Source organism: Erinaceus europaeus, chromosome 18 (assembly GCF_950295315.1).
Source record: "Erinaceus europaeus chromosome 18, mEriEur2.1, whole genome shotgun sequence".
NCBI lineage: Eukaryota > Metazoa > Chordata > Mammalia > Eulipotyphla > Erinaceidae > Erinaceus > Erinaceus europaeus.
The window spans coordinates 21,038,590-21,062,094 of record NC_080179.1 but is presented as its reverse complement, the minus strand read 5'-3'; the positions used below and the strand labels follow the sequence as shown (position 1 = coordinate 21,062,094).

At 41.0% G+C, this 23,505-nt stretch overlaps 1 protein-coding gene across 1 annotated transcript in view; it reads left to right on the top strand.

Moving 5' to 3' along the window:
• MYO3B (myosin IIIB) overlaps nt 1-23,505 on the top strand; it is a 508,363-nt gene that overhangs the window by 28,264 nt on the left and 456,594 nt on the right. Inside the window, exon 6 of the mRNA XM_060177727.1 lies at nt 10,603-10,748. Coding sequence (XP_060033710.1) covers nt 10,603-10,748 — 146 coding nt within the window. The remainder of the gene's footprint in view (nt 1-10,602; nt 10,749-23,505) is intronic.

Genomic DNA, 23,505 nt, shown 5'->3' with positions numbered 1-23,505 from the left:
TACAGGTGCTTGGTAAAGAGATTATTGTGGCCATGGATTTTGGGATGTGAAATCTCACTGGTAGTCATCCAACATTCCTGGCCTGGCAAAACAGCTCACCTGGATAGTGCATCTGATTTGCATCTGTGCAGTCCAGTTTCAAGCCTGGCCTCATAACAGTAGAGGAAGCTTTGATGTTGTTGTTTTTTTTTTCCCTCTCCATCCCTCTATAACTCTATTTGAAAACAAACAAACAAACAAACAAACAAACAAAGACCTAGATTGCAGTGGAAATTCTAATGATGGAAAAACAAACAAACAAACAAACAAACAAACAGAGTTCCCAGGAGGTGCCTCACTCAGAGGATAGTGGAATGTCCCAGGATATGGCATAGTGAATAGAGTGTCAGGCACGCATGTATGAAGTCCCCAGTTGGATCTCCAGCGTTGCATAGACCAGAGTGATGCTCTGGTTCTCTCTTTCTCTTAGCTTTCATTCTCATAAATGAATAAACTTAAAAAAAAAAAGATAGCAGGCAACCATAGCATTTGCTCCTGTTGGGTTCTATGAACCAGTTGTATGACTTCAAACAAATCAGCTATCCCCATTGGGATCTCTGTTTCCTCTCCTGTAAATAAGGAAGCTGGATGAATACACTTTATGACCCCTCCCAGAGCCCATCTCTACTGTGGGGAAGCAGCTGCAAAGGAGAGCAGGGGTTATCCTGGGTCTCTGAGCAAATATGTGAATGTGCTCTGGCAGAGCTTTTAGAGTACTAAGGAATGTATTGAAAAAAACCCGGGCACTGGGGACCAGGTGGTGTCATACTCAGTAGAGCACACATGTTACAATGTGCAAGGACCCAGGTTCAAGTCCTGGTCTCCTTCTGCAGGGGGAAAACTTCACAAGTGGTGAAGCAGTGTTGCAGTTGTCTTTCTTTCTCCTTCTCTACCTCCCTTGCCCCTCTCAATTTCTCTCTGTTTCTACCCAATAATAAATAAATACTAAGAAACAAACACGGACCGGGTGGTGGTGCACCTGGCTGAGCACACATGCTACAGGGCACAAGAACCCGGGTTCCAGCACCAGGTCCCCACCTGCAGGGGGAAAGCTTTGTGAGTGCTGAAGCAGTGTTTCAGGTCTCTCTATCTCCCACTTCCCTCTCAATTTCTTGCTGTTTCTATTCAATAAATAAATAAATATAATAAAAATTAAAAATATAATTTAAAAATAAAAATAAATAGGGGGCTTGGTGGTAGCACAGCAGGTTAAGAAGCGCACATAGCACAAAGCACAAGAACAAGCACAAGGGTCCGGGTTTGAGCCCCAGCTCCCCACCTGCAGGGGAGTCGCTTCACAGGCGGTGAAGCAGGTCTGCAGGTGTCTATCTTTCTCTTCTCCTCTCTGTCTTCCCCTCCTCTCTCCATTTCTCTCTGTCATATCCAACAACAATAACAACAACAATGGTAAACAACAAGAGCACAAAAGGGGAAAAATAAAAATAAATAAATGTAATTTAAAAACAAACAACTGGGTGCCTCTCAGTGGGAAGTTTTTTTTTAATATTTATTTTATTTATTTATTCCCTTTTGTTGCCCTTGTTGTTTTATTGTTGTAGTTATTATTGTTGTTGTCGTTGTTGGATAGGACAGAGAGAAATAGAGAGAGGGAGGGGAAGACAGAGAGGAGGAGAGAAAGATAGACACCTGCAGACCTGCTTCACTGCCCTGTGAAGCGACTCCCCTGCAGGTGGGGAGTCGGGGTTCGAACCGGGATCCTTATGCCGGTCCTTGGGGAGTCAGGGTTCGAACTGGGATCCTTATGCCGGTCCTTGTGCTTTGCGCCACCTGTGCTTAGCCCGCTGCACTACAGCCCGACTCCCAGTGGGAAGTTTTGTAGACACTGGCCCTCAGTCTGAGAAAGAAGCTAAAGCTAACTGACATGTTTCTAGAGTTTCAAGGACTTCCTCTCTCTCTCTTTCTTTCTTTTTCTTCCTTTTTTTTTTTTTTTTTGAGTTCCAGAGAACTTAACTGCAAGCATTATTGTTGTCTGCAGGTTTCAGACCAGTCTCTCTGTGCTAGACATGGTAGGAACTTGGTATTATGCCAGTATGCTTGTGTATTTTTAAAGCAAATTTTGTCTTATTTCTCAAAAGTCTTAAGTTAAATGTTGTAATACCACAAAAAGTCAATATTGGAGACTTTCCTGAATCTCATATGAACACTAGTTTGTATACAATATACTTATTTATTTTGCCTCCAGGGTTATTGCTGGGGCTTGGTGCCTGCACCACAAACCACTGCTCTTGGAGGCCATTTTTTCCCCTTTTGTTGCCCTTGTTGTTTTATCATTGTTATGATTGTTATTATTGTCATTGTTGTTTCTCAGAGAGAAACTGAGAGAGGAAGGGAAGACAGAGGGGGGAGAGAAAGATAGACACCTGCAGACCTGCTTCACTGCTTGTGAAGAGACCCCCTCTGCAGGTGGGGAGTGGGGGGCTCGAACCGGGATCTTAAAGCCAGTTTTTGCACTTTGCGCCATGTGCGCTTAACCTGATGCGCTACTGCCAGACCCCCATACTATATACTTATATATAAATGCATATTTATTTGGTGGCTGGGGAGACAGTTCAACTGGTAGAGCATCACACTCTCATGCCTAGGGTTCCTAGCTTCATTCCCAGGACTGCATATGTTAACAAGTGGTACTCGGGCTTCTCTGTCCTTCTCTCTGCTTCATGTGAAACTCGTATGTAATAAACAAAGTAAAGCTTGTATTGCACCAAAGCAAAGGACTCTGGGAAGGGAGGGGAAAGGAGGAGAGAGATAAAAATGTGGGGACCTGCTACATAACAAAATTGTATGCACGTGCCAATGAACGCACTGTCAAGCAAACCTCCTTAATATGAAGGGGAAAATAAAGCAAAATAAATCTTTATAAGGAAAACTAAATACAAATATACACATTTAAAGGGATTTCTGGTGTGCACAATTTCTCAGGGTCTAGACTATAAATTCAATTTGAACAATAGTGTGAATTTTATAAAAGAGCCAAACAAACACCCCTAGAAACTTGTATCAGTTATTCTAGTCCATATTGCTTTTGAAAAACTAACAAAAAACCAAGCAAACAAACAAACAAAAATCAACCAGCCAACAAACCCTCAAATCTCAAATACAACTTTCCTTGAAGTTATATTTCAAGGGAAGAGGCTTCATCTGTTTACTCAGTATCTCAGCTTGCAGCAATTTAGGGTGTTTGAATGTGAGACCGATGAAAAATATTTACCACTGGAATATTTATCACTGCAATTTTCAGCTCCAGAGAAGTTATATTTTCGAAGTCTTTATGATCAATAGCATTTATCAATTACACTGCATGAATTGTGTAAGCAAACATAAGAGTTCTATTTGCCTTTCTACCTCCCAGTCCATCTTATTTGCCAATCTATTTGTGGCCTCAAGGTCAGCCAAGGATTAACAGCTTTAGGCCTCTCTGCCTTGTCTCTTTTGAAGCTGAATTTAGCTCTTGAGCTAACAGCATTCTGACTGTACACTTGGGTGAAATTTTAGTCTTGACCTTTGGTTATAATTTGGGATCACAAGATCAGTTTTAATAGTGTGAGATTAGAAAATAAAAGGCAAACCTAATTGCTTTTAAGTGTTTAAAAATAGTAATGGCAAAAAAAAATAGTAATGGGAAAAAGTGAATAGTCTCGATAACAGCGGTTGTTTTTTTCAGTTGGGTAAATTATTTTTAATGAGGGCAAATTATTTTTATATTTGCTTGAACATATTGGTTAAGAATTAGATTTTGAAAAAGATTTCAGTCCAGCAGCTTTTTAAAAAAATTTTTAATTTTAATTTTATTTATAGTCTCTTGTCTGATGTATGACATGTGAAGATCTTCTCCCATTCTGTGAGGTGTCTCCTTATTTGTGTGATAGTTTCTTTGGCTGTTCAGAAGCTTTGCAATTTGATGTAGTCCCATTGATTTGTTTCTGCTTTAGTCTTCCTTGCAATTGGGTTTGAATCATCAAAGATGTCCTTGAGGTTTAGGTGGGAAAGTGTTCCACCAATGTCTTCCTCTACGTATTTGATAGTTTCTGGTCTAACATCCGGGTTCTTGGTCCATTTGGAGTTGATTATTGTTTCTGGTGAGATAAAGTGGTTCCGTTTCATTCTTCTGCATGGTTCAACCCAGTTTTTCCAGCACCATTTATTGAAGAGCTTCCTTTCTCCATTTAATACTTTGGGCCCCCATATCAAAGATTAGATGTCCATAGGTATGGGGGTTGCTGGTTTTTTTTTTTTTTTTTTTTTGGTTGTAAAATATGTCATGCTCAGGGGCCAGGCGGTGGTGCACCTGGTTGAGAGCACATGTTACAGTGCGTGAGGACCTGGGTTTGAGCCCCCAGTCCCACCTGCAGGGGGAAAGGTTTGTGAGTGGTGAAGCAGGGCTGCAGGTGTCTCTCTGTCTCTTTCCCTCTCTATCTCCCCCTTCCTTCTTGATTTTTGGCTGTCTCTGTCCAATAACTAAATATAATTAAAAAAAATTTTTTTTAAAGTCATGCTTTCTGTAGACATTTTTAATGCAAAAGGCTAAGAATCGATAAGTAAATAAAATAGTTATTATTCATACATCAATGATTCAATAACATCTATTATTGGTGCAATAGAAAGATTACAATTGGTATTTTTATAGGCTGTGGTTCAGAGAAGGCCCACAGGCAAAAGAGTACTGGATTTATAGGAAAATGAAATCATTTCAGTCATTTTTTCTTATTATCTTTATTGGTAGAGACAACCAAGAATTGAGAGGATAGGGGTGATAGAGAGACGAAGAGACACCTGCAGCCCTGATTTATCACTCATAAAGCTTTCCTCCTGCAGGTGGGGACCAGGGGCTTGAACCTGGGTACTGCGCATTGTATCATGTGCGTTCAACCAGGTGAGCCACTATCTCTCCAGCCCCCAATTTCAGTCATTTTTTAAAAAAACTTTTCATTATCTTTGTTTGTTTGTTGGACAGAGACAGCCAGAAATTGAGAGGGAGGGGGGAGACAGAGAGACAGAAAGACACCTGCAACCCTGCTTCACCACTTGTGAAGCTTCCCCCCTGCATATGGGGACCAGGGGCTTGAAACTGGGTCCTTGTACATTGTGACATGTGCACTTAACCAGGTCCTCCATCACCTGGCCTGAAAATGAAATAATTTGCTGAAGTAAGAATATTTTCATAATGTAAGAGCTACGTACAGTTGTTTTTTTTTCTCAGTCATCCTCAACCAGAACTCAGCTGACCAGGCCCGGGCTGGACAAGGAGATGCTAAGTGTCAAGGTAGTTATGGTATCAGGGTGTGGGTGCAATTTCACCCCCTTAAACTCCTTGACGAGAGCAAAGAAGGCTCCCCCTCTATGGAACAGGAAGAATTGAGTGAGGACTGATATTGAGAGTCTGGAACTTTGGAATTCATTAGCCTGAAGAAAGCCAAAGAGCATTGCCTTAAGGGTTGGGGAACAGCATAATGGTTATGCAAACTAACTTTTATGCTTGAGGCCCTAGTGGTCCCAAGTTTAATCTTCAGCACCACCATAAACCAGAGTTGAGCAGTGCTCTGGTCTTTTCTCTTTGTATCTTTCTCATTAAAATGACAGTAATAAAAACATTTATACAAGAACTTCCCAGACAGTATTTTTAGTCCACTTCCATGTTAGCTATCAAGCTGAAGCAAAAACTACCGAAGTCATGGGCCCTTAGGAACATACCTAAAATAGATTTCTTAGCTTCTTTCCACCCTAAGATTCTTTTTTCTCATCTGCTCTATTCCTACTTTTCAGTTCCTGTTTATTAAACATTTTGTCCTCCTTTATATCTTACTGCTTTTCAGCCACCAAGTTTCAGAGGTTACTATGAGTCCATCCTGACTTCCCTGGGCAGACGACCTCACCAATGCTTCCTGGAACCTCACCTCTCCAGAACTCTACCCAACTAGGGAGAGATAGAAACAGGCTGGGAGTATAAATTGACCTGCCAATGCTCATGTCCTGTGGAGAAGCAATTACAGAATCCAGAACTCCCACCTTTTGCATCCCAAAAAAAACTTTGGTCCATACTTCCAGAGGGGAGAAATGATAGGGGAAGATGACCAGAGGGCTCTGAATCTCAATTCCATCAGGACCCTGATAGAGAAGATGAAAAAAAGGAAGGACACTCAGAAGTAGTAATAGGTGTAGGTGTGACTTAGAATGAAAGAGAAGGCAGGAACATCAAAAAGGGGGATATATATACATATATATTATGTAAAATAGTTATATTTATTATATAAAAATAGTTGTAGAAATTATAGTCAACCCATATCTGTGACCTTGGGAGAACTACTGCAGTTTTCAGTGGAGTGAATGGGGACACAGAACTCTAGTGGTGGGTCTGGTGTGGAATTATGCTCCTGTTATCTTATAGTTTTCTAAATTTATATTAACACACACACACACACACACACACACACACACTGCCTTAGCAAGCAAAACAAGTAGACTGCCAACTTTTACTCTAAAGACCAGTAGTGGTAAAGTATTAATGAAAAGTTTTTTTTTCCAAACTGATTTCTTATCCACGGTACCTGAGTGAAAGAAAAGTTTTTGTCAACCATGGCGATAATGACCAACATTTGGGATGCTCAAGCCCACCTCTGGGTAAAATGCTATTGGCGCTGGCATTAAGACAGCTAGTGCATAGATACTGCTAGTAATCACAGCATTAGTGGGTTTTTCCCTCTTCCTAAAATGAGCAGCAAGGTAGTCTAAGCATACCAGGAAAGCCATAAGCTTCCATTTCAAGGTAGGAGCCTGGGCATGCTCCATTAAGTAGCATCCAAACAATTGCTCTGTTGCGGAAGCTCATCTTCCTTAACGGAGGTATTATTGCAGCAACTGGCATATTTCCACAGACTTTAAGACCTTCTAAAAAATACTGGCAATAAAATTCACTCAAGGTACTAGCCATCCAGTTCATCCCCAGAAGAATCCACAGTTCACTCTAGCGAATTTGCACCGAGAGGGAGGTTTTTAGTTTGAGACATGGCCACCAACTCCCTTATTTGGAAACTGTGAAGTCACGAAATATTAGAGCCAAAAGGATGGTAGGAATTGTTCATTTTCACTTTATAGTTATGCAGATCAGGAAAACGAGGGCCCGAGAGCAGAAGTATTTTTTTTCTTTTATTATTATTACTAGACAGAAGTTTTTAATACCTAATTAAGGATAGAACTCAGAACCAATTTGAACCTATTACAGTTATTAAACTGATGTCCCCTGGCTTCCTTGTTTGGTAAATGGAAAAACATTTGCCCTGGTCGCTCAAGATTAAAATACCACTCTTTAGGTTGGCAAGACAGCTTACCTGGATAGTGCACTCATTTTGTCAAGCACACGACCCAGGTTTGAAGAAAGGGTGTGTGTGGGGGTGGTGTGGGTGGGATGAGGTGGAGTGGTGGGGTGGGACAGTGGAGGAATGCTCACCGCTCTTCCTCAGCTGTCATACCTATAAAAGTTGAGAATAGGGGAGTCAGGCGGTAGCACAGCGGTTCAGTGCAGGTGGCGCTAAAGCTCAAGGACCAGCATAAGGATCCTGGTTCGAGCCCCCCGGCTCCCCACCTGCAGGGGAGTCGCTTCACAGGCGGTGAAGCAGGTTTGCAGGTGTCTGTCTTTCTCTCCCCATCTCGGTCTTTCCCCCCTTTCCATTTCTCTCTGTCCTATCCACCAATGACAACATCAGTAACAACAATAATAACTACAACAATAAAACAACAAGGGCCACAAAAGGCAATAAATAAATGAAAAAAAAAACTTAAAAAATTTGAGAACAGCACCTATGTAACAGAATGATTATGGCAATTACATTAAGTGTACATTTCACTTTCTCTGCCTATGGACTAGTAACATGCCTAGTTTCTGGGTAGTCAATAATTATTTGTGAAAAGAATGTATTTTTTGGTTAGAGTCAGGCATGGCCTTGTGATTTCACTGTTCCCAGGCCAACTTTTTTCATCTAGATAGACAGACAGACAGACAAAGACTACAGCATTAGAACTTCTTCCGGTATTATGGCACTTTCATAAGGTGTTGGTGTACAGACTTGAACCACGCACATGACAAGGCACATACGCTCCCTGGTGAGCTCTCTCTCCAGTCCAGGGAATTATTTTTACAGAGTAATTTTCCATAAACTTCTTAGGAAGAATCCCTTATCATATTGTGGGCTGAGTTTGGGGGATAGATCAAAGAATACTTTCTTATGAAGTAGTCTGAATTAAAGGTAGTGTTTCTATAAAGAGAATTTGAGGGAGTTGGGTGGTATCATAGCAGGGTAAGTGCAGGTGGTGCTAAGCACGAGGACCAGCCTAAGGATCCCCCGGCTCAAGCCCCCGGCTCCCTACCTTCAGGGTGGTCGCTTCACAGGTGGTGAAGCAGGTCTGCAGGTGTCTCTTTCTCTCCCCCTCTCTGTCTTCCCCTGCTCTCTCCATTTCTCTCTGTCCTATCCAACAACAATTACATCAATCATAACTACGTCAGTAAAACAACAAGGGCAACAAAAATGTATTTATTAAATAATAAATAAAAAAGGTAATTTGAAATACGAATACCTTAAATACCTTATGATAGCATTTGAGACATTAGTATGTCTTCATTCCCACATGTTGATAACCTTTTGGAATTGCCTTCTGTGGCCCATTTGATAGACGCTGGTTTGAATTTGTTCCCAGAAATTGTGGTCTGTTGTACAGTAAACACTGTAACTCAGCTAGAAGTGGCATTTCTCTAATGCCCCAGACAACTGGAACCCATACCCTTTGTAGAATACTCTAGTACATTTTGTACTAGGACATTTATAGTTTTCATCATCTGTTTCTTAATGGTAGATTTGACTTAAATCTTACTCAATCCTAGCTCTGATTGGGGAAGGTTAGAGTCTGTTTTCTCTTCCTCTCATAGGGATATATAAGGATGGTGAACTGTCTGATGATTGATAGGTCTAAAATTGTATTTGCTCCACATGTTTGAAAAGGTCACTTCTGAAAAGAAAGGTCTTGAATAGCCTTCTCTGAAGATTCGAAACCAATAATATAGTTTCTCACTTGGCTATGGTAATGAAAGTAACGTCTTATGGTAGAGACAATTTCATTGTCTCTACCTTTTTAATGGGTGTTATTGAATTTTACTTTGAATGCATGCTTGAATATAGTGTGTTGAGTATATAACAGAATATTCTTTTCAAAGGACGGGGCTGGGACTAAGTCCAGAATGTAGGTACATGAATAAATGCTCTTCAGTTCAGAGAACAGATAAGGGCAGTTGTTGGAGAAAGAGTGCTGATTCTTAGGTAAGCTTGAAGGTACATTTTCCAGATTTTGCATGTCTAGATAGCCATACCTGACAGAAGGTAGGTATACTAGTTTTCTGTCAGTATCTGGAACTACCACATACCTGGGGGCTTAAAACACAGTTTATTATCTTATGCTTCTATAGGTCAAAAGTCAAATATGAGCCTTCACCCGCTTGGATGTCTCTATTTGGATGTCCACAGGCATCTCAATCCAAGTGGAACTTTTCCTGATTTTTTTTTTCAGTACACTGCTGGGGATTGAACCCAGGGCCTCATACATATATGATATGCATTCCATTGCAGAGTCACCTCTACAGCCCAATTAAAATTAGTTTATGTATATATGTGTGAGAAAGAAAGGAGACACTTAAACACCTCTCCACCATCTAGGGACCTCCACTTGTTTTGTCTTTGTTGCTGTCAAGTGGGATTGAGGAATACCACAGGGACATCCCATGGTAGGGTAGAGACTGTTTGAACTCTCACCCCCCACACACCTGCTCCATACTTACAGGCCATGCATGGTTGAGGAGGCATATTTCAAAGCAAAACAGGCAATCTGGCCCCTCCATGTTCTTTCACCTAGCCCTTGTTCCCTGACCTCTGCGGTGATGGCCACCAGAGCCTAAGTGGAGGGGGGTTTCCATTCTGATTCTAAAAGTTGCCAGAATCAGATTTCCCAGAAAATTCAATGGCAAGCCCTGGGGTAAGCCCCTCTTGTCCCCTGTTAGGTCAACAACGTGAATGCAATCCAGCTGCTGGAACTTGAAGAGTGGGCACATGTTTCTAGAAACAGAGAGTAGGAGGGCATGGTCTCTTATGTTAATTACATAGACTACCTTCATCTCTCTGCTCAATTGGCCGCACTTCTGGGGATTTTGTGCAAGAGACAAGAATCTTTGAGAATAACTGTTCCTTGCTGTTGAATTCAGCAGCTGATAATGAGGTGAAAGATGCAGACAACGCTTTTTCCTTAAAGGATTCAGGACTACACAGTGAAGTAGTCGCCTCTGTGCACCCTTGTAGTTTTGGGTAACTAGAGGTTCAGTGCTTGTTTATTGTCCTGCTATGTTTTCTTTTTAAGTTAACGAACAATTTGGTCACACACAGGTAAGATTTAGAAAAGGAATTTTATTATTGGAATTCAGTGTAAGCATAGCCAATGGAATTGTGAATGGGGACATCTTTTAGGAAATCTGAGGTGGCAACGGGTTGATTGTCTGCTTTTGTCTGTTAGGTCATTGCATGTGAGCAGCAGTACGACTCTTCCTATGACGCTCGCTGTGACGTCTGGTCTTTGGGGATTACAGCTATTGAACTGGGGGATGGAGACCCTCCCCTCTTTGACATGCATCCTGTGAAAACGCTCTTTAAGATTCCAAGGTAGGACACAAGATGGCGCTCTTGGCTCATTAGTTCGTTATAATATAGGTTTGTTGGATAATAAATAGTTCGTAAACAATTTCTTTCCAAACCTGAATAAGATTGATTGTGAAATGTATTTCTTTTTGAGAAGGAGAGGGAGCTATCTCTTAAAGATAAAATTTCCCAAGGAATACTAAGACTGCGTTGTAACAGTTGCATATTTTCAGTATTCTAATTTTTCTGTTCATTTGTGTGTGTGCTTTTTGTGAGAAAAGTAAAAATGCAATTTTTTATTGAGCAATCTGCCTAAATTCTTGTGTTTCCTTTTGAATTACATAATCACATCTGATATATATATATATTTCAATTTGCGTGTGTCCCCCCACCCCCAACCCCAACCCCTGTGTATTTGGGAGAATCTGAAGACAAAAAAAAAAGTGTAGTTTTGTAATCACTCAAGTCAGTACTAACAAGTACCAGAAAAATATTATATTAGTCATGTGACTTGCTCTCTAACCCTAAATTTCCATGTCAACAAGAAGTTGTGTTGAAATGCATCTGTTTGGCAAATATTTAGACGCTGGCATCTTTTCGATTGTATGTATCCATTAGTAAATCCTCTCTAGAGGTTTGGTTGTCCGTGGTCAGAATCTGGCTGGTGAATGGGCAGCTCAGGGCTTTATTACAGAGAGCAAAGGGAGCACCATCCTGGCCCACTTGAGAAGCTCATTACCATTTACATTTTTCTTTCAAAAAGAAGGCGCTGCCTGGGAGATATTTAACCACTTTAAAAACCATAGCCTTCCCTACACAATCACATAGCTACCAGATCCTTTAAAAATTTTCTCTTGATTGCAATTTGCATTTCTGATTAGGTCTATTTATATGCAGATGAGGTTCTGTGGAGTTCATCTTCATAATGTCATCCTTCTCTACCTAATCCAGATGTGAGCAACCACTCACCACCATTATCTCCCAAATGATTCCCACCCAAATCAGGGCTAGTTATTCCTCTCTCTCTCTCTCTCTTTCTCTCTCTCTATCTATCTATAAATATATATATATATATTTACAGTTATCTCTTTACATTTTTCAAAATATGAAAATAGGACCTTAGGAACAGATGGAACAGATGAATCTGTTGCTTTTTTAAATTAATTGGCTGGTGACCACGCTAAATGATGTCAGAGTGCAGGCTGTCAAACAGCACTACATATGGTAATATGATGTAGAATGGTGTCTGGGATGTGTGTGTTTATTTATTTATCTTACAAATGGTTTGCTCTTTATTCCTTATTTGTTGTGGTTATATTATTTCCCGAAATTAAGATGTACTTTTGCTAAAAAGATTATCTTTATTTTTTTATTTTACTATTTATTTTATTTTACTACTGATTTAATAATGATCAACAAGATTGTGAGATAAGAGGGGTACAGTTCCATACAATTCCCACCACCAGAGTTCCTTATCCCCTCCACTCCGCTCCATTGGAAGTTTCCCTATTCTTTATCCTTCTGGGAGTATGAACCAAAGATCTTTTATGGGTTGTAGAAGGTGGGAGTTCTCGCTTCTGTAATCGCTTCTCTGCTGGACATGGGTGTTGGCAGGCAGATCCATACCCCCAGCCTGTTTCTATCTTTCCCTCATGGGGCAGGGCTCTGCAGAGGTGGAGTTCTGGGACTTAGTGGTGAAGTCATCTGCCCAAGTCAGGTTGGCATCATGGTAGCATCTGCAATTTGGTGGCTGAATAGCATTAAGATATAAAGCAGAACAAATTGCTTAATAATCAGAAACCTAAAATTAGAATATAGCAGGTAAGCTTTGGGGCTTTCATAAGAAGCTAGGAAGTCTATTTTTGGTATATTCCAAGGCGCCCATGGCTTTACTGATTTTTGCCTGAGTCCCACAGCTAGCATGCAGGTGGGCTGAAAGTATTGTCTAGGAAGATGGTGTCAGAGTCAGGAATAGGACCAGAAAACTGGGTCAGGGCAGAGAGTAGCACCCAATATGGGACACGTGTATAAATACCGTTAACTGTAAACCTCATTGATCTGACCTAGGACCCATGTCTATTCATATTTAGCACAGGAACTTGTATAACCTCTGCTTCCCCACCAAGTTGAACTCACCTTCCATGGTCATATCTAGGAACATTCTAGGCTGCACTCATTTCAGGACGAGTCTTCTTTGAGTGGCAGAATATGTTGACCCAAAAAGATGATCTTTAAAATATAAATGTTAGCCTTTCCTTATCTGTACAACTAGACAACTACCAGCTCTTTCAACTTTTTCCTCTTTACTGCATATGCACTGATACATTTTGTCTCTGTTTAAATAGTTATGTGTTGTGTATAGACCAAATGTTCAAAATGTCATAGGATAGTAAGTGTGACGTAACTAGAAAGAGGTGTGTCTGTTTAAACAGACACATTATCTCCATGACTCTTATGTTGGCCTCTGTGACAAGCCAAATCTGTGATTTGTTATTGTTGCCACTGGGGACTAACTGCTATGGGCAAACATTTTAAGATGGAAAGATAGAGATAGAGAGACAGAGAGAGAGAGAGAGAGAGAGAGAGAGAGGATGATGCCACAGTACCAAAGCTTCCTCCAATGTGGTGGGTGCTGGGTTGAGCCAATGACAAAACAGGCACGCTATGCAGGTAAGCTATCTTGTCAGACCTCTGATTTCTGATAAACTCTAGACTCTCGCTCTCCTCACTTCTTCCACCATGAGAAAAGCTTTTATATATGATGCTCAAAACAACCTAGTTCCCCATCGCCTGCCTCAGAACAGGGTGAAGCAGAGGATCGGAATACATACTAGATAAGGATGTTAGGAGTGAGAAGGATTCAGATCCCAACACTAATAGGAACCTCATTTCTCTCCTCGTGGAATTTCCTGCCCTTCCACCATCTCTTGGGTCCAATGCAAATGATGACTCATATCTGAGGTGACTAAGGAATGTCAGCAGACCTCAGTTTGATCATGTGCGCAGTTCTTGAACTTGACATGTTTGGACAGGGAAGACTAAGGCAATTGTATATATATATTTTTTCTTCCTGAAACTAGGAAAAAAATACATTGGGGTTAAACTCACCAAGTTACTTACCTCTAGTTATCCTACTGACCAGACTCATGCCGTTCTCTTATAAAGGATGATGGGGTGACCAGTTATGTGTGTATGTGTGTTCACTACCTTAATTTTGAGGACTTATTTCTTTTGCTTTGTTTTTACTCAGGAAAAAAAAAATACATACTTTAAATAGGCTCTCAAATTATTTACCTATGCGCCTCATGGGGATCTTTCTTATTTTGTCAGTATTTTCTTTCCTAAGGTGTAAATATGAAAAAAAAAAAGTGCCCCAAATCCATAGACTCTGTTTGATCTCAGAATGTCCCCTCCCCATCTGGATCTGAGTGTCATCAGTGTTCTGGAGCGCTCTTCCATTCCAGTTCAATTAAACAATGTTGAGTCCACTTCAGAGCACTCTGGGATCCAGAATGCCAGGTGTGACTGACTGCCTCCCTTGGTCTTCCTTCCTCACCTCTTCTTTATAGACCTTTCTGTAGACACTGAAAATTATCAAGTGACGAATGAATAGAGAAGTTTTATGGAGTCAGGGAAGAAGTGACTTCCTTCAGCTCAAAGGACTTATGGATTCATGCAGAGCTGATTACATGTGAGGTTAGAGCCCTGGATGTCAACAAAGCAGGTAATTGCACAGGTTCCCTGGGCACTGTCAGAAAATACGAAGTGAAATCTGCCTGGATGTGGTTGATTTGTTGACACATGGCTCTCTTTTGCTCCCATCCACCTTCTCCTTTCTCCTGACCTTCATGTTAGAAGATGACACATGGAATAATTGTGACCTGTCTTTGAAATTCTGCATGACTTGAGATCTTTCCTCCATTGTGAACACGCAGATATTGCTGATTGGCAGAGCATTCACTGTTTGCTGAACCTGTCAGCATGTGTCATCTCATCTGATGTCTTTGCTCCCAAAACGTCACCCTTCTCTGACAGTCACTGTTCCGTCTGCTCCTGTTTTTCTCCAGGAATTAGAAGACAGGAAAGGAAAGGAATGAAAACCTTTTCTCTGAGCATCAATAGGTTTAACAACATCTCTCTCAAGGCTTTCTTTGGAGGACTACTTTAGAATCACAAAGGCTTAGCAGGAACTTGTAGATGACCTGGATATATATATTTTTTAATTAAAAGGAGATCTGTTTTATATAGATACAATTGCAAGAACAGGGTTAGGAGATTTCTGATTGTCTTTTGGCAATTAGAAATCTTTCCTTAACTCACTTATCTTTGGCTAATGACCTCCTTGATTTCCACAGTTTGGGGGGAGAGGGTTTCACGGGAGATGGAGGAACCACTTCTTCTTCTTCTAGCGTTTGCCCTTCTTCCGTAGCCAGTCAACAGCGTCAGGTTGAGCCTTATGTCTGCTTGTTGCTGGCTTTGAAAGTGACTGGGATCCATGTGGATTCAGTCGGCTAGGAAGGATCGTCAGTTTCCCCAATAAATGGGTACTCACGGGATGCACCACGAGAAGGTCGATCCAATGCATCCCTGAGCGTATGCTTATTGGACAAGGGATGAGAGCCCGGCCACCTGCTTATTTGTTTGTGGCCAGAGAGCAGTTAACTCCGTCCAATGTCTTCTTGCACACTGATTGCTTTCACTTCATTCTTTGTGGAAAAAATGCAGAATGTTTTCAGGATTCCCAGCAGAAATGTCCTTGACTGGGAGTGAATGAGACAGAACAGCCTGAACATTCCATTCCCCCAAGTCAGTGATTTTCCCTTCCTAAAGAGACGTCTCCTTGCAGTACTCAGTGCAAATAAAAGAGAACTTATAGTGGTGACAAAGTCATATTTTCTAGCTTCCTAGAGAAGATACAACACAGCAGCTTCAAACAGCAGAGATGTATCCTCTCACAGCGCAGGAGGCTAGCAGTTCAAGATCAAGAATATGGCAGAACTATGCTCACTTTCAAAGGTTATAGAAGAGACTCTTTGATTCTTACAGCATCTAGTATTCCTTGGTGTGTAACAGTCTTACCAAATGCCTAAGTGCTGGTCATGTTGAAAACTAACATTCAAGAGACAAATATTGATGAGAGGAAAATAAGTTTACTTTCCAGGTGCTAGCTACCTGAGAATATGGCAGGTTCACTTCTCCATAGAAACATTGTTTTTCTCAAGCTGGGACTTTAGGGATATGGCGAGATCAAAAGGGAAGGAAGGCTGGGTAATAGGTATGGTATGGCATGGGCAAGGAACTCCAGTCTTGAGAACATTTCTACAGTATCTGTGGTCAGTGGATTCAGTTTGATCTGCTTATGTTATTAAAAACATAATATTGGGGGTCGGGCGGTGGCGCAGTGGGTTAAGCGCATGTGGCGCAAAGCGCAGGGACCGGCGTAAGGATCCCGGTTCGAGCCCCCGGCTCCCCACCTGCAGGGGAGTCACTTCACAGGCGGTGAAGCAGGTCTGCAGGTGTCTATCTTTCTCTCCCCTTCTCTGTCTTCCCCTCCTCTCTCCATTTCTCTCTGTCCTATCCAACAACGAATTGCGTTAACAAGGGCAATAATAATAACCACAACGAAGCTACAACAAGGGCAACAAAAGGGGGGAAAAATGGCCTCCAGGAGCGGTTGATTCATGGTGCAGGCACCGAGCCCAGCAATAACCCTGGAGGAGGAAAAGAAAAAAAAAAAACATAGTATTATTGTTTAAGACTCGCTTTTGGAACTCTTTGTACTGGGTATCAGAGACCTCTCCCAAAGACAATCTTTGTCATTTTCCTCATTTCTGTCTACAGTTGGCCCTCTGGTTTATCAGATATACTTACACAGTTAGTGAAACCATTTTTTCCCCTAGTAGCTAATTATTATTATTATTATTATTTTACCAGAGCACAGCTCAACTCTGGTTTGTGGTGGTGCTGGAGACTGAACCTGGGAATTCAGGGCCTCAGGCATGAGAGTCTCTTTGCATAACCATTATGCTATCTACCCCAACCCCCTCCTCCCCCACCCCTACCCTGCCTGCTAAGTTAAAAATTAAAGTGAAGTCTCTCCTGCTTGGTTACAGCAGCATCATTTCAATTTCTCTCCATTTTCAAGAGACTTTTCATTATGTTTCTCTTCTTTTCTAGTGAGGATTTTGTCATGAGATAGAGGATCCATTCCTAATACAGAATGAGTTCTTCTTCAGACTTCTTCCTTCATTATGTCTGCAAAGAACCTTATTCCAAAGAAGTCACATTCTTATTTTTCTTCTTCTTCTTCTTCTTTTTTTTTTTTTATTAGTGATTTAATAATGATCAACAATATTGTGGAAGAAGTCACTTTCTTAGGTTCCAAGTGAACATTTTTGGGAGGCGAGCGCGCTGCCGCTGGGCTGGTTGTCCCTCCCACAAGTGAACATTTTTGTTGAGGGGCCACTAACCAACCCTCTATACCAACCAGCTTTCATTTTTACTAAACACTCTGAGAAGTTAATTTGGGGGCTACGTACAGGGATTCTTGGTAAATAATGATAGAAAATTAGAACATTTACAATCTATCCAGTCCTAAGTATGTGACAGGAACAATGCTCTCTGGTTCACAAATAAAATGGCATTAAATCCCCATAGGAAGGGACTGGGAGGTGGTGCATCTGGCTGAGCGCGCACAATACTATGCATAAGGATCCAGGTTCAAGCCCTCAGTCCCCATCTTGGGGGCAGGGGAAGAGTCACAAATGACAAAACAGTGCTACAGGTGTCTCTTTTGCTCCCCCTCTCTGCCTTCTCCCCTCTCACTTTCTCTCTGTCGTATCAGATAAAATAATGGGTTAAAAAGATCATAAAATTCCCATCACAATCCTGTGACAAAGGTACCTCATCTCTTTCCAAAGGAGAAAACTGGAAGCTCACAGAACAAGTTCCTGGTTGTGCATCTGTGTAGCAGACATTATCTGCATCTGAGAAGCTTGATTACAATGCCCGAAGGTTCTACTACTCTACTGATAAGCTAAAGCCCTGCCTTAATTTCATTTATTTAGTGATGAATTATGAAGGAAGCAGTGAGTGAACTGGAACCTATAGCAATGAATAGGATACCCCAGCCTTCAAAATGCTTACAATGCATCATGCTTCTCCACCCTTTCTGTTTTTTAGTTCTTTCTTTACTTATTTATTTATTTTTGCTATAAGGGTTTTGTTGGGACTCTGTACCAATGCAATTCCACTGCTCACATTAGACTTATTATTCTGTTCTTAATCTCAGATAGAAACAGACAGGGTGAGTGGGAGAGATAAAGAGGAGAGACTCCACCGCCCTGCTCCAGCACTCATGAAACTTCCTCTTTGCATGATGTTCCCACGTGGTGGGACTTGAACCCTGGTCATTGTGCATGGTAAAGTATGACCCTGTGTCAGTTATTTCCCAGCCCCAACTTACTCCTAATTTTAAGTTGTTACTGAAAATTTGAAATTTAAAATTTTGTTAGCATTTGTAGTTGTGTCAGGCTAGGAACTGAATAAGAGAAGTGAAAAATGTCATCATAGGTTAGCACAGGCCTCATTGACTCAATGGGAAATGTCCTCCATTTTCCAAAACACCCATTCAAGCAACTGCATTTAGCTTCTAATTTAGAACACTTAAGACAAGCATTTGAACTAAGGAGTTGCAGAGCATATGTTATATAAAAGCAGAGGAGCACTTCAGGTTATCATTATTGGTGCCCAGAATTTTCTATCCCATCTAATTCTGCAAAAGCTTTAACTGCCATGTCAGGGCTATTTCTGGACTAGCCAGCATCTTCTCTTCTTTGCTTTATCCTATTTTTTCAGTAAGAAAAGCTGAATTTGGTACTGGGATAAATGGAAATCTTTCCCTGGCATCCTGCATTGGAATGCATTTTTCCCCATGAAAATAGTGATTGAAATGGTTATTTAGGAGGAAGCAATATAAAAAAAATATAGAAAAAAATATAGACATAGACAGAATATTCACCACAGAAGAGATCCAAAAGGCCGAGAAACACATGAAAAAATGCTTCAAGTCTCTGATTGTCAGAGAAATGCAAATAAAGACAACAATGAGATACCACTTCACTCCTGTGAGAATGTCATACATCAGAAAAGGTAACAGCAGCAAATGCTGGAGAGGGTGTGGGGTCAAAGGAACCCTCCTACACTGCTGGTGGGAATGTCAGTTGGTCCAACCTCTGTGGAGAACAGTCTGGAGAACTCTCAGAAGGCTAGAAATGGACCTACCCTATGATCCTGCAATTCCTCTCCTGGGGATCTATCCTAAGGAACCCAACATATCCATCCAAAAAGATCTGTGTACACATATGTTCTTGGCAGCACAATTTGTAATAGCCAAAACCTGGAAGCAACCCAGGTGTCCAACAACAGATGAGTGGCTGAGCAAGTTGTGGTATATATACACAATGGAATACTACTCAGCTGTAAAAAATGGTGACTTCACCGTTTTCAGCCGCTCTTGGATGGACCTTGAAAAAATCATGTTGAGTGAAATAAGTCAGAAACAGAAGGATGAATATGGGGTGATCTCACTCTCAGGCAGAAGTTGAAAAACAAGATCAGAAGAGAAAACACAAGTAGAACCTGAAATGGAATTGGCATATCGCACCAAAGTAAAAGATTCTGGGGTGGGTGGGTGGGGAAAATACAGGTCCAAGAAGGATTCAGAGGACCTAGTGGGGGTTGTATTGTTATATGGGAAATTGGGGAATGTTATGCATGTACAAACCATTGTATTTACTGTTGAATGTAAAACATTAATTCCCCAAGAAAAAAAAAATAGAAAAAAAAGAAAAAATATATAGAAGAAATAAACTTCTAACTTAAGGAGCATTGTTAGACTCTTGTGACTGGAATTTTATGGTCGAGGACTTAGCCTTTATCTAGAACTTTATGCCAATAGAAAAGAATGCTTGCTAAGTGTGAGAGTCTGCCCATTTACAAAAGTGCATCAAACACACTGTGTTGGGGGTTTGGACTTGCTCATGCCCTCCCTCTACCCTAGGACATCTTTAACCTTGTTCATTCTGAATGCTTGAGCTGCTGATGAATATCATTTTTTTTTTCTTTAAAGGGGAACTGTTACTGTCTTACTGTAAACTCTTACTATCTCCTCTGCATTCATCAATAAAGGTGAAGCAGGCAGAAGTTGGTTAGCAAAAAAAAAAAAAAGAAAGAAAGAAAGAAAGAAAAAGAAACAAGGAGACAAAATAGAGAGTAATAAGAGAGGAGAACAAGAGGAAAGAAAAAAGAGGAGAAATAAAAAGGGTTACCTTTGGGCTACTTGGAATCACCTATCATCCAGCTGGCAGGTAGTAGGTCTCAGAAAGGGCAGGTCACCACTCAAAACATTTGTGAATGTATTTGAAAAAAATCTCCCCAGGGATTCAGTGCCTGTACTTGACTGGTGTTCTGCAATATGCTCCTTGGGTTGAATTTTTGTTTAATGTCAATCAATTTTTAAAAATATTTTATGTATTTATTTAGGATGGAGACAGAAAGAAATTGAAAGGGAAGGGTGAGGTACAGGAGGAGGCAGTGGCAGAGGCAGAAGAGGAGGAGGAGGCAGGAGAGGAGGGTGAGAGAGACCTGAGTCACTGTTTCACTGCTCATGAAGCTTCCCACCTGCAGGTGGGGACTGAGGACTTGAACTTGGGTCCTTATGCATTGTAATGTGTGCGCTCAACCAGGTGTACCACTACCAGTCACCACCCCAGTACTTTTTTTTTTTTTTAAGGTAAAGAATCTCTTTTATTCTGACTTTCTAAGTCACCAGCCCAATTGTCGCAGGAAGCCTGCTCCTCCTCATCAGGGGAGAGTGTGGAGGCAGCAGGGAGCCCCGAGTCACCAGTAATTGTCTTATTATTACAGAATTGTCACAAGATGTTTTCCTTCAGGGCTATGAAAGATAAAGAGAAGAAATTAAAACTAAACTATTGTTGTGGAAGTGTAATGGGTGAGGGGGGATGGGTGGTTAATGGCACTGTAAGGCTGGATTTGCCCCAGGGAATTCTGATTTCTCTTCACCAACCTAGGTCATCTCATTATTGGCTCTTCGAGCAATGAACCCTCTCGAAAACTGACTTCCCTCATAAAGCATGAAGAGTGAGAAGAATTAGCATCTGTAGCATTTATTGAGTTCCTGATAACAACAATAAAAAGTTCTGAAATGCTCCAGTAGAAAACTATTAATAGTCTTCATGGATCTGTTCCTTTCTTTGTGGGATTTTGAATCCCACTTGAGTGGATGGATTATGGTCCATGACCTTCATGATGCCTTGGGGGTGCCCCATCTGTTCCTTGGGTATCTCCTCCATTCCCTTGGTACACAGTAGCTGGAGGCAGCTGACAGAAAATGCCCCAGAAGGCTTCCACTCTGCAGAACATGTTTCTAAACTCTTCTTAAGTTTGAATTGAGCACTGTTAGTTCCTACAGAGGCACTGTTTGTTGCCCACCCCTGACCCCCATTGTGGCAGGCAGGTTAAGTTCCATTTGGGGGTCAGGTAGCAGAGAAGGTCCATGGTTCCAAGAACTGTTAAGTCTTCCATCAAGTTGAGTAAGAAGCCCATCCTGAGAGAAAGAATGATCCGAATGTGAAGTGTTGTTGACTTACAGCACTATCTACTCTTTTTACGTCATTACCCAGATTTCATTATTTTTGGAACAACTCTGTTTGGCCAATTCCAGTTTAATTCTTAAATGATGAGGAGATAGGCGGGGGATAGGCAAGAAAACTGAGCTCAAAATAGTATCTAAGGATTTGAAGCACCCTGCTTTCTTCTTGGTTCCAGAAAAGAAACCTGGGAAAAAGGGTTTCAAATAGTTACAAATTGGGCAGGGGTAGATTGCATAATGGTTATGCAAAGAGACTCTCATGCCTGATGTTCCAAATAGTTACAAATTGCTTTCATGCCTTGGCACAACAGTCAGGAAGGGGCAGGATGAAGAAAGATTAGGTAGCAGTTTGAAGGAAGGCTCTTAATAGCTACAACTGTGCATTGTTCGAGAAACCTAGAGTCTAATGAAATCAATTGGCATAAGGGAGAAAAAAAAAGTCTTATAATCAAGCATGAATATTTGTATCAGTTATTTACTGGTATATAGCATACTTAGTTGCTGAAAATAATAAATTATTATTTCTCACAAATCTGGGTTCCTCAGGATGATTCAGTGGATTTGGGCTGGGCTGACCATGTCTTTTATAATCAGCTAGGGACTTGGCTAGGGACCGGCTGGGATAGCATGACGTTGGCTACAATGACTTGGCTTGCCTCCATGTGGGTTCTCATTCTTCAACAGGCTAGCCAAGGTTGTTCTCACATTGGTGACAGGGCTCCAAGCATAGATCCAGGAAAGGATGGAAAATTGGATCACTTTTCAAGCTTAAAATATTATCTCGTCCATTTCTGTATTCTCACATACCACTATCTCCACAATGTGTGAACTTGACTAGGCTACTCGATGCCTCAGATTCTTCCCTTGTAAGCTGGAGGGACAAATGATGTCAGCCTCAGAGCACTGTGAACAGCTGATGAATGCTCTGATTAGGACAGCACTAGCAAATCAGCTATGCTGGGTGCTATCAAAGAAAAGATCTCAAGGGTGAGTTTATATTTCAGACAGTTTGCTTTTTCTTATAGCTTAAGACTTGAAACTTCCCGTTCAAAAGAGACACCCACAAAATCAATGACTTAAGTTCAACTAATAGATTACTATATGGGGGGCAATGAGAATGAAGACTGATCATTTCAATTCATCTTTACCATCTATACTGTGCCTACCTAAAGGATTTTATTATGAATCTCCATTGTGAAAACTTCATCAAGATACATTCACAATAGATATAAGCCCTTTCTCTACCCGCATACACACCCATGTGATACCAGGAAGTGTCCTTTGAGAAGCAGAGCTGCTCTTAGCACACCCTATTATGTTCAAAATGAGAGCTACTATCAGTCTTTAAGGAGTACTGAGTCCTAATACTTTTTCTTTTCAATTAATTTCATCTTTTGTGGAGACTTTGTACTTGATTAATTAACTGTACTATAAGGACTTGGTTACCTCTTTCTGTAGGATCTTCTCAGCCCTCTTGGAAATCTTCCACCTGGTTCTGGAAAATTTTTTGTTCCCAGATAAAGGGACGATAGTTGGAGTTCTAGACAGAGTCACGGGATCAAAATGAGTCCCATTTTCTCCACCAAAGAGAATGACTATTTTCTCTGGAAAAACTAAAAACATGGCAAAGGGAGATTAGAAACTCAAACCAGCCACGGGGATTGTAAGGAGAGCACTTGGTTGTTCCAGATGAGTTCAGGTTTCTTGGCTGAGATGAGTGATACCCCAGATACTGAAAGAATAATGCAGGTGAGACCACTAACTCTCACTGTCAGTGCTCTTGGAAGAGTTCTGGACAACAAAACAGCGTAGAGGAGTGGAAAGGAGGAGTATACTTAGTTCTTCAAAAAGGGAAAGACAGCAGAATCTGCTAACTGCCTTCCAGTGAACTTGACTTTTCATCCTAGGCTAATTACTAAGACCACACCCTCTTTTCCTTTAGGAAGAAAAAATTGTGAATCCTAGATATTAGTGTGAGTTCACTGAAAACAAATCACACTGCTGTCTTGTTAGTAGTCTTGTAATACTATTACAAATAGAAATGTTTAGACATAACACATGTGAAGTTTTGACCTTTTTTGTGACCAGGATGGAAAAGCCTAGATTGTA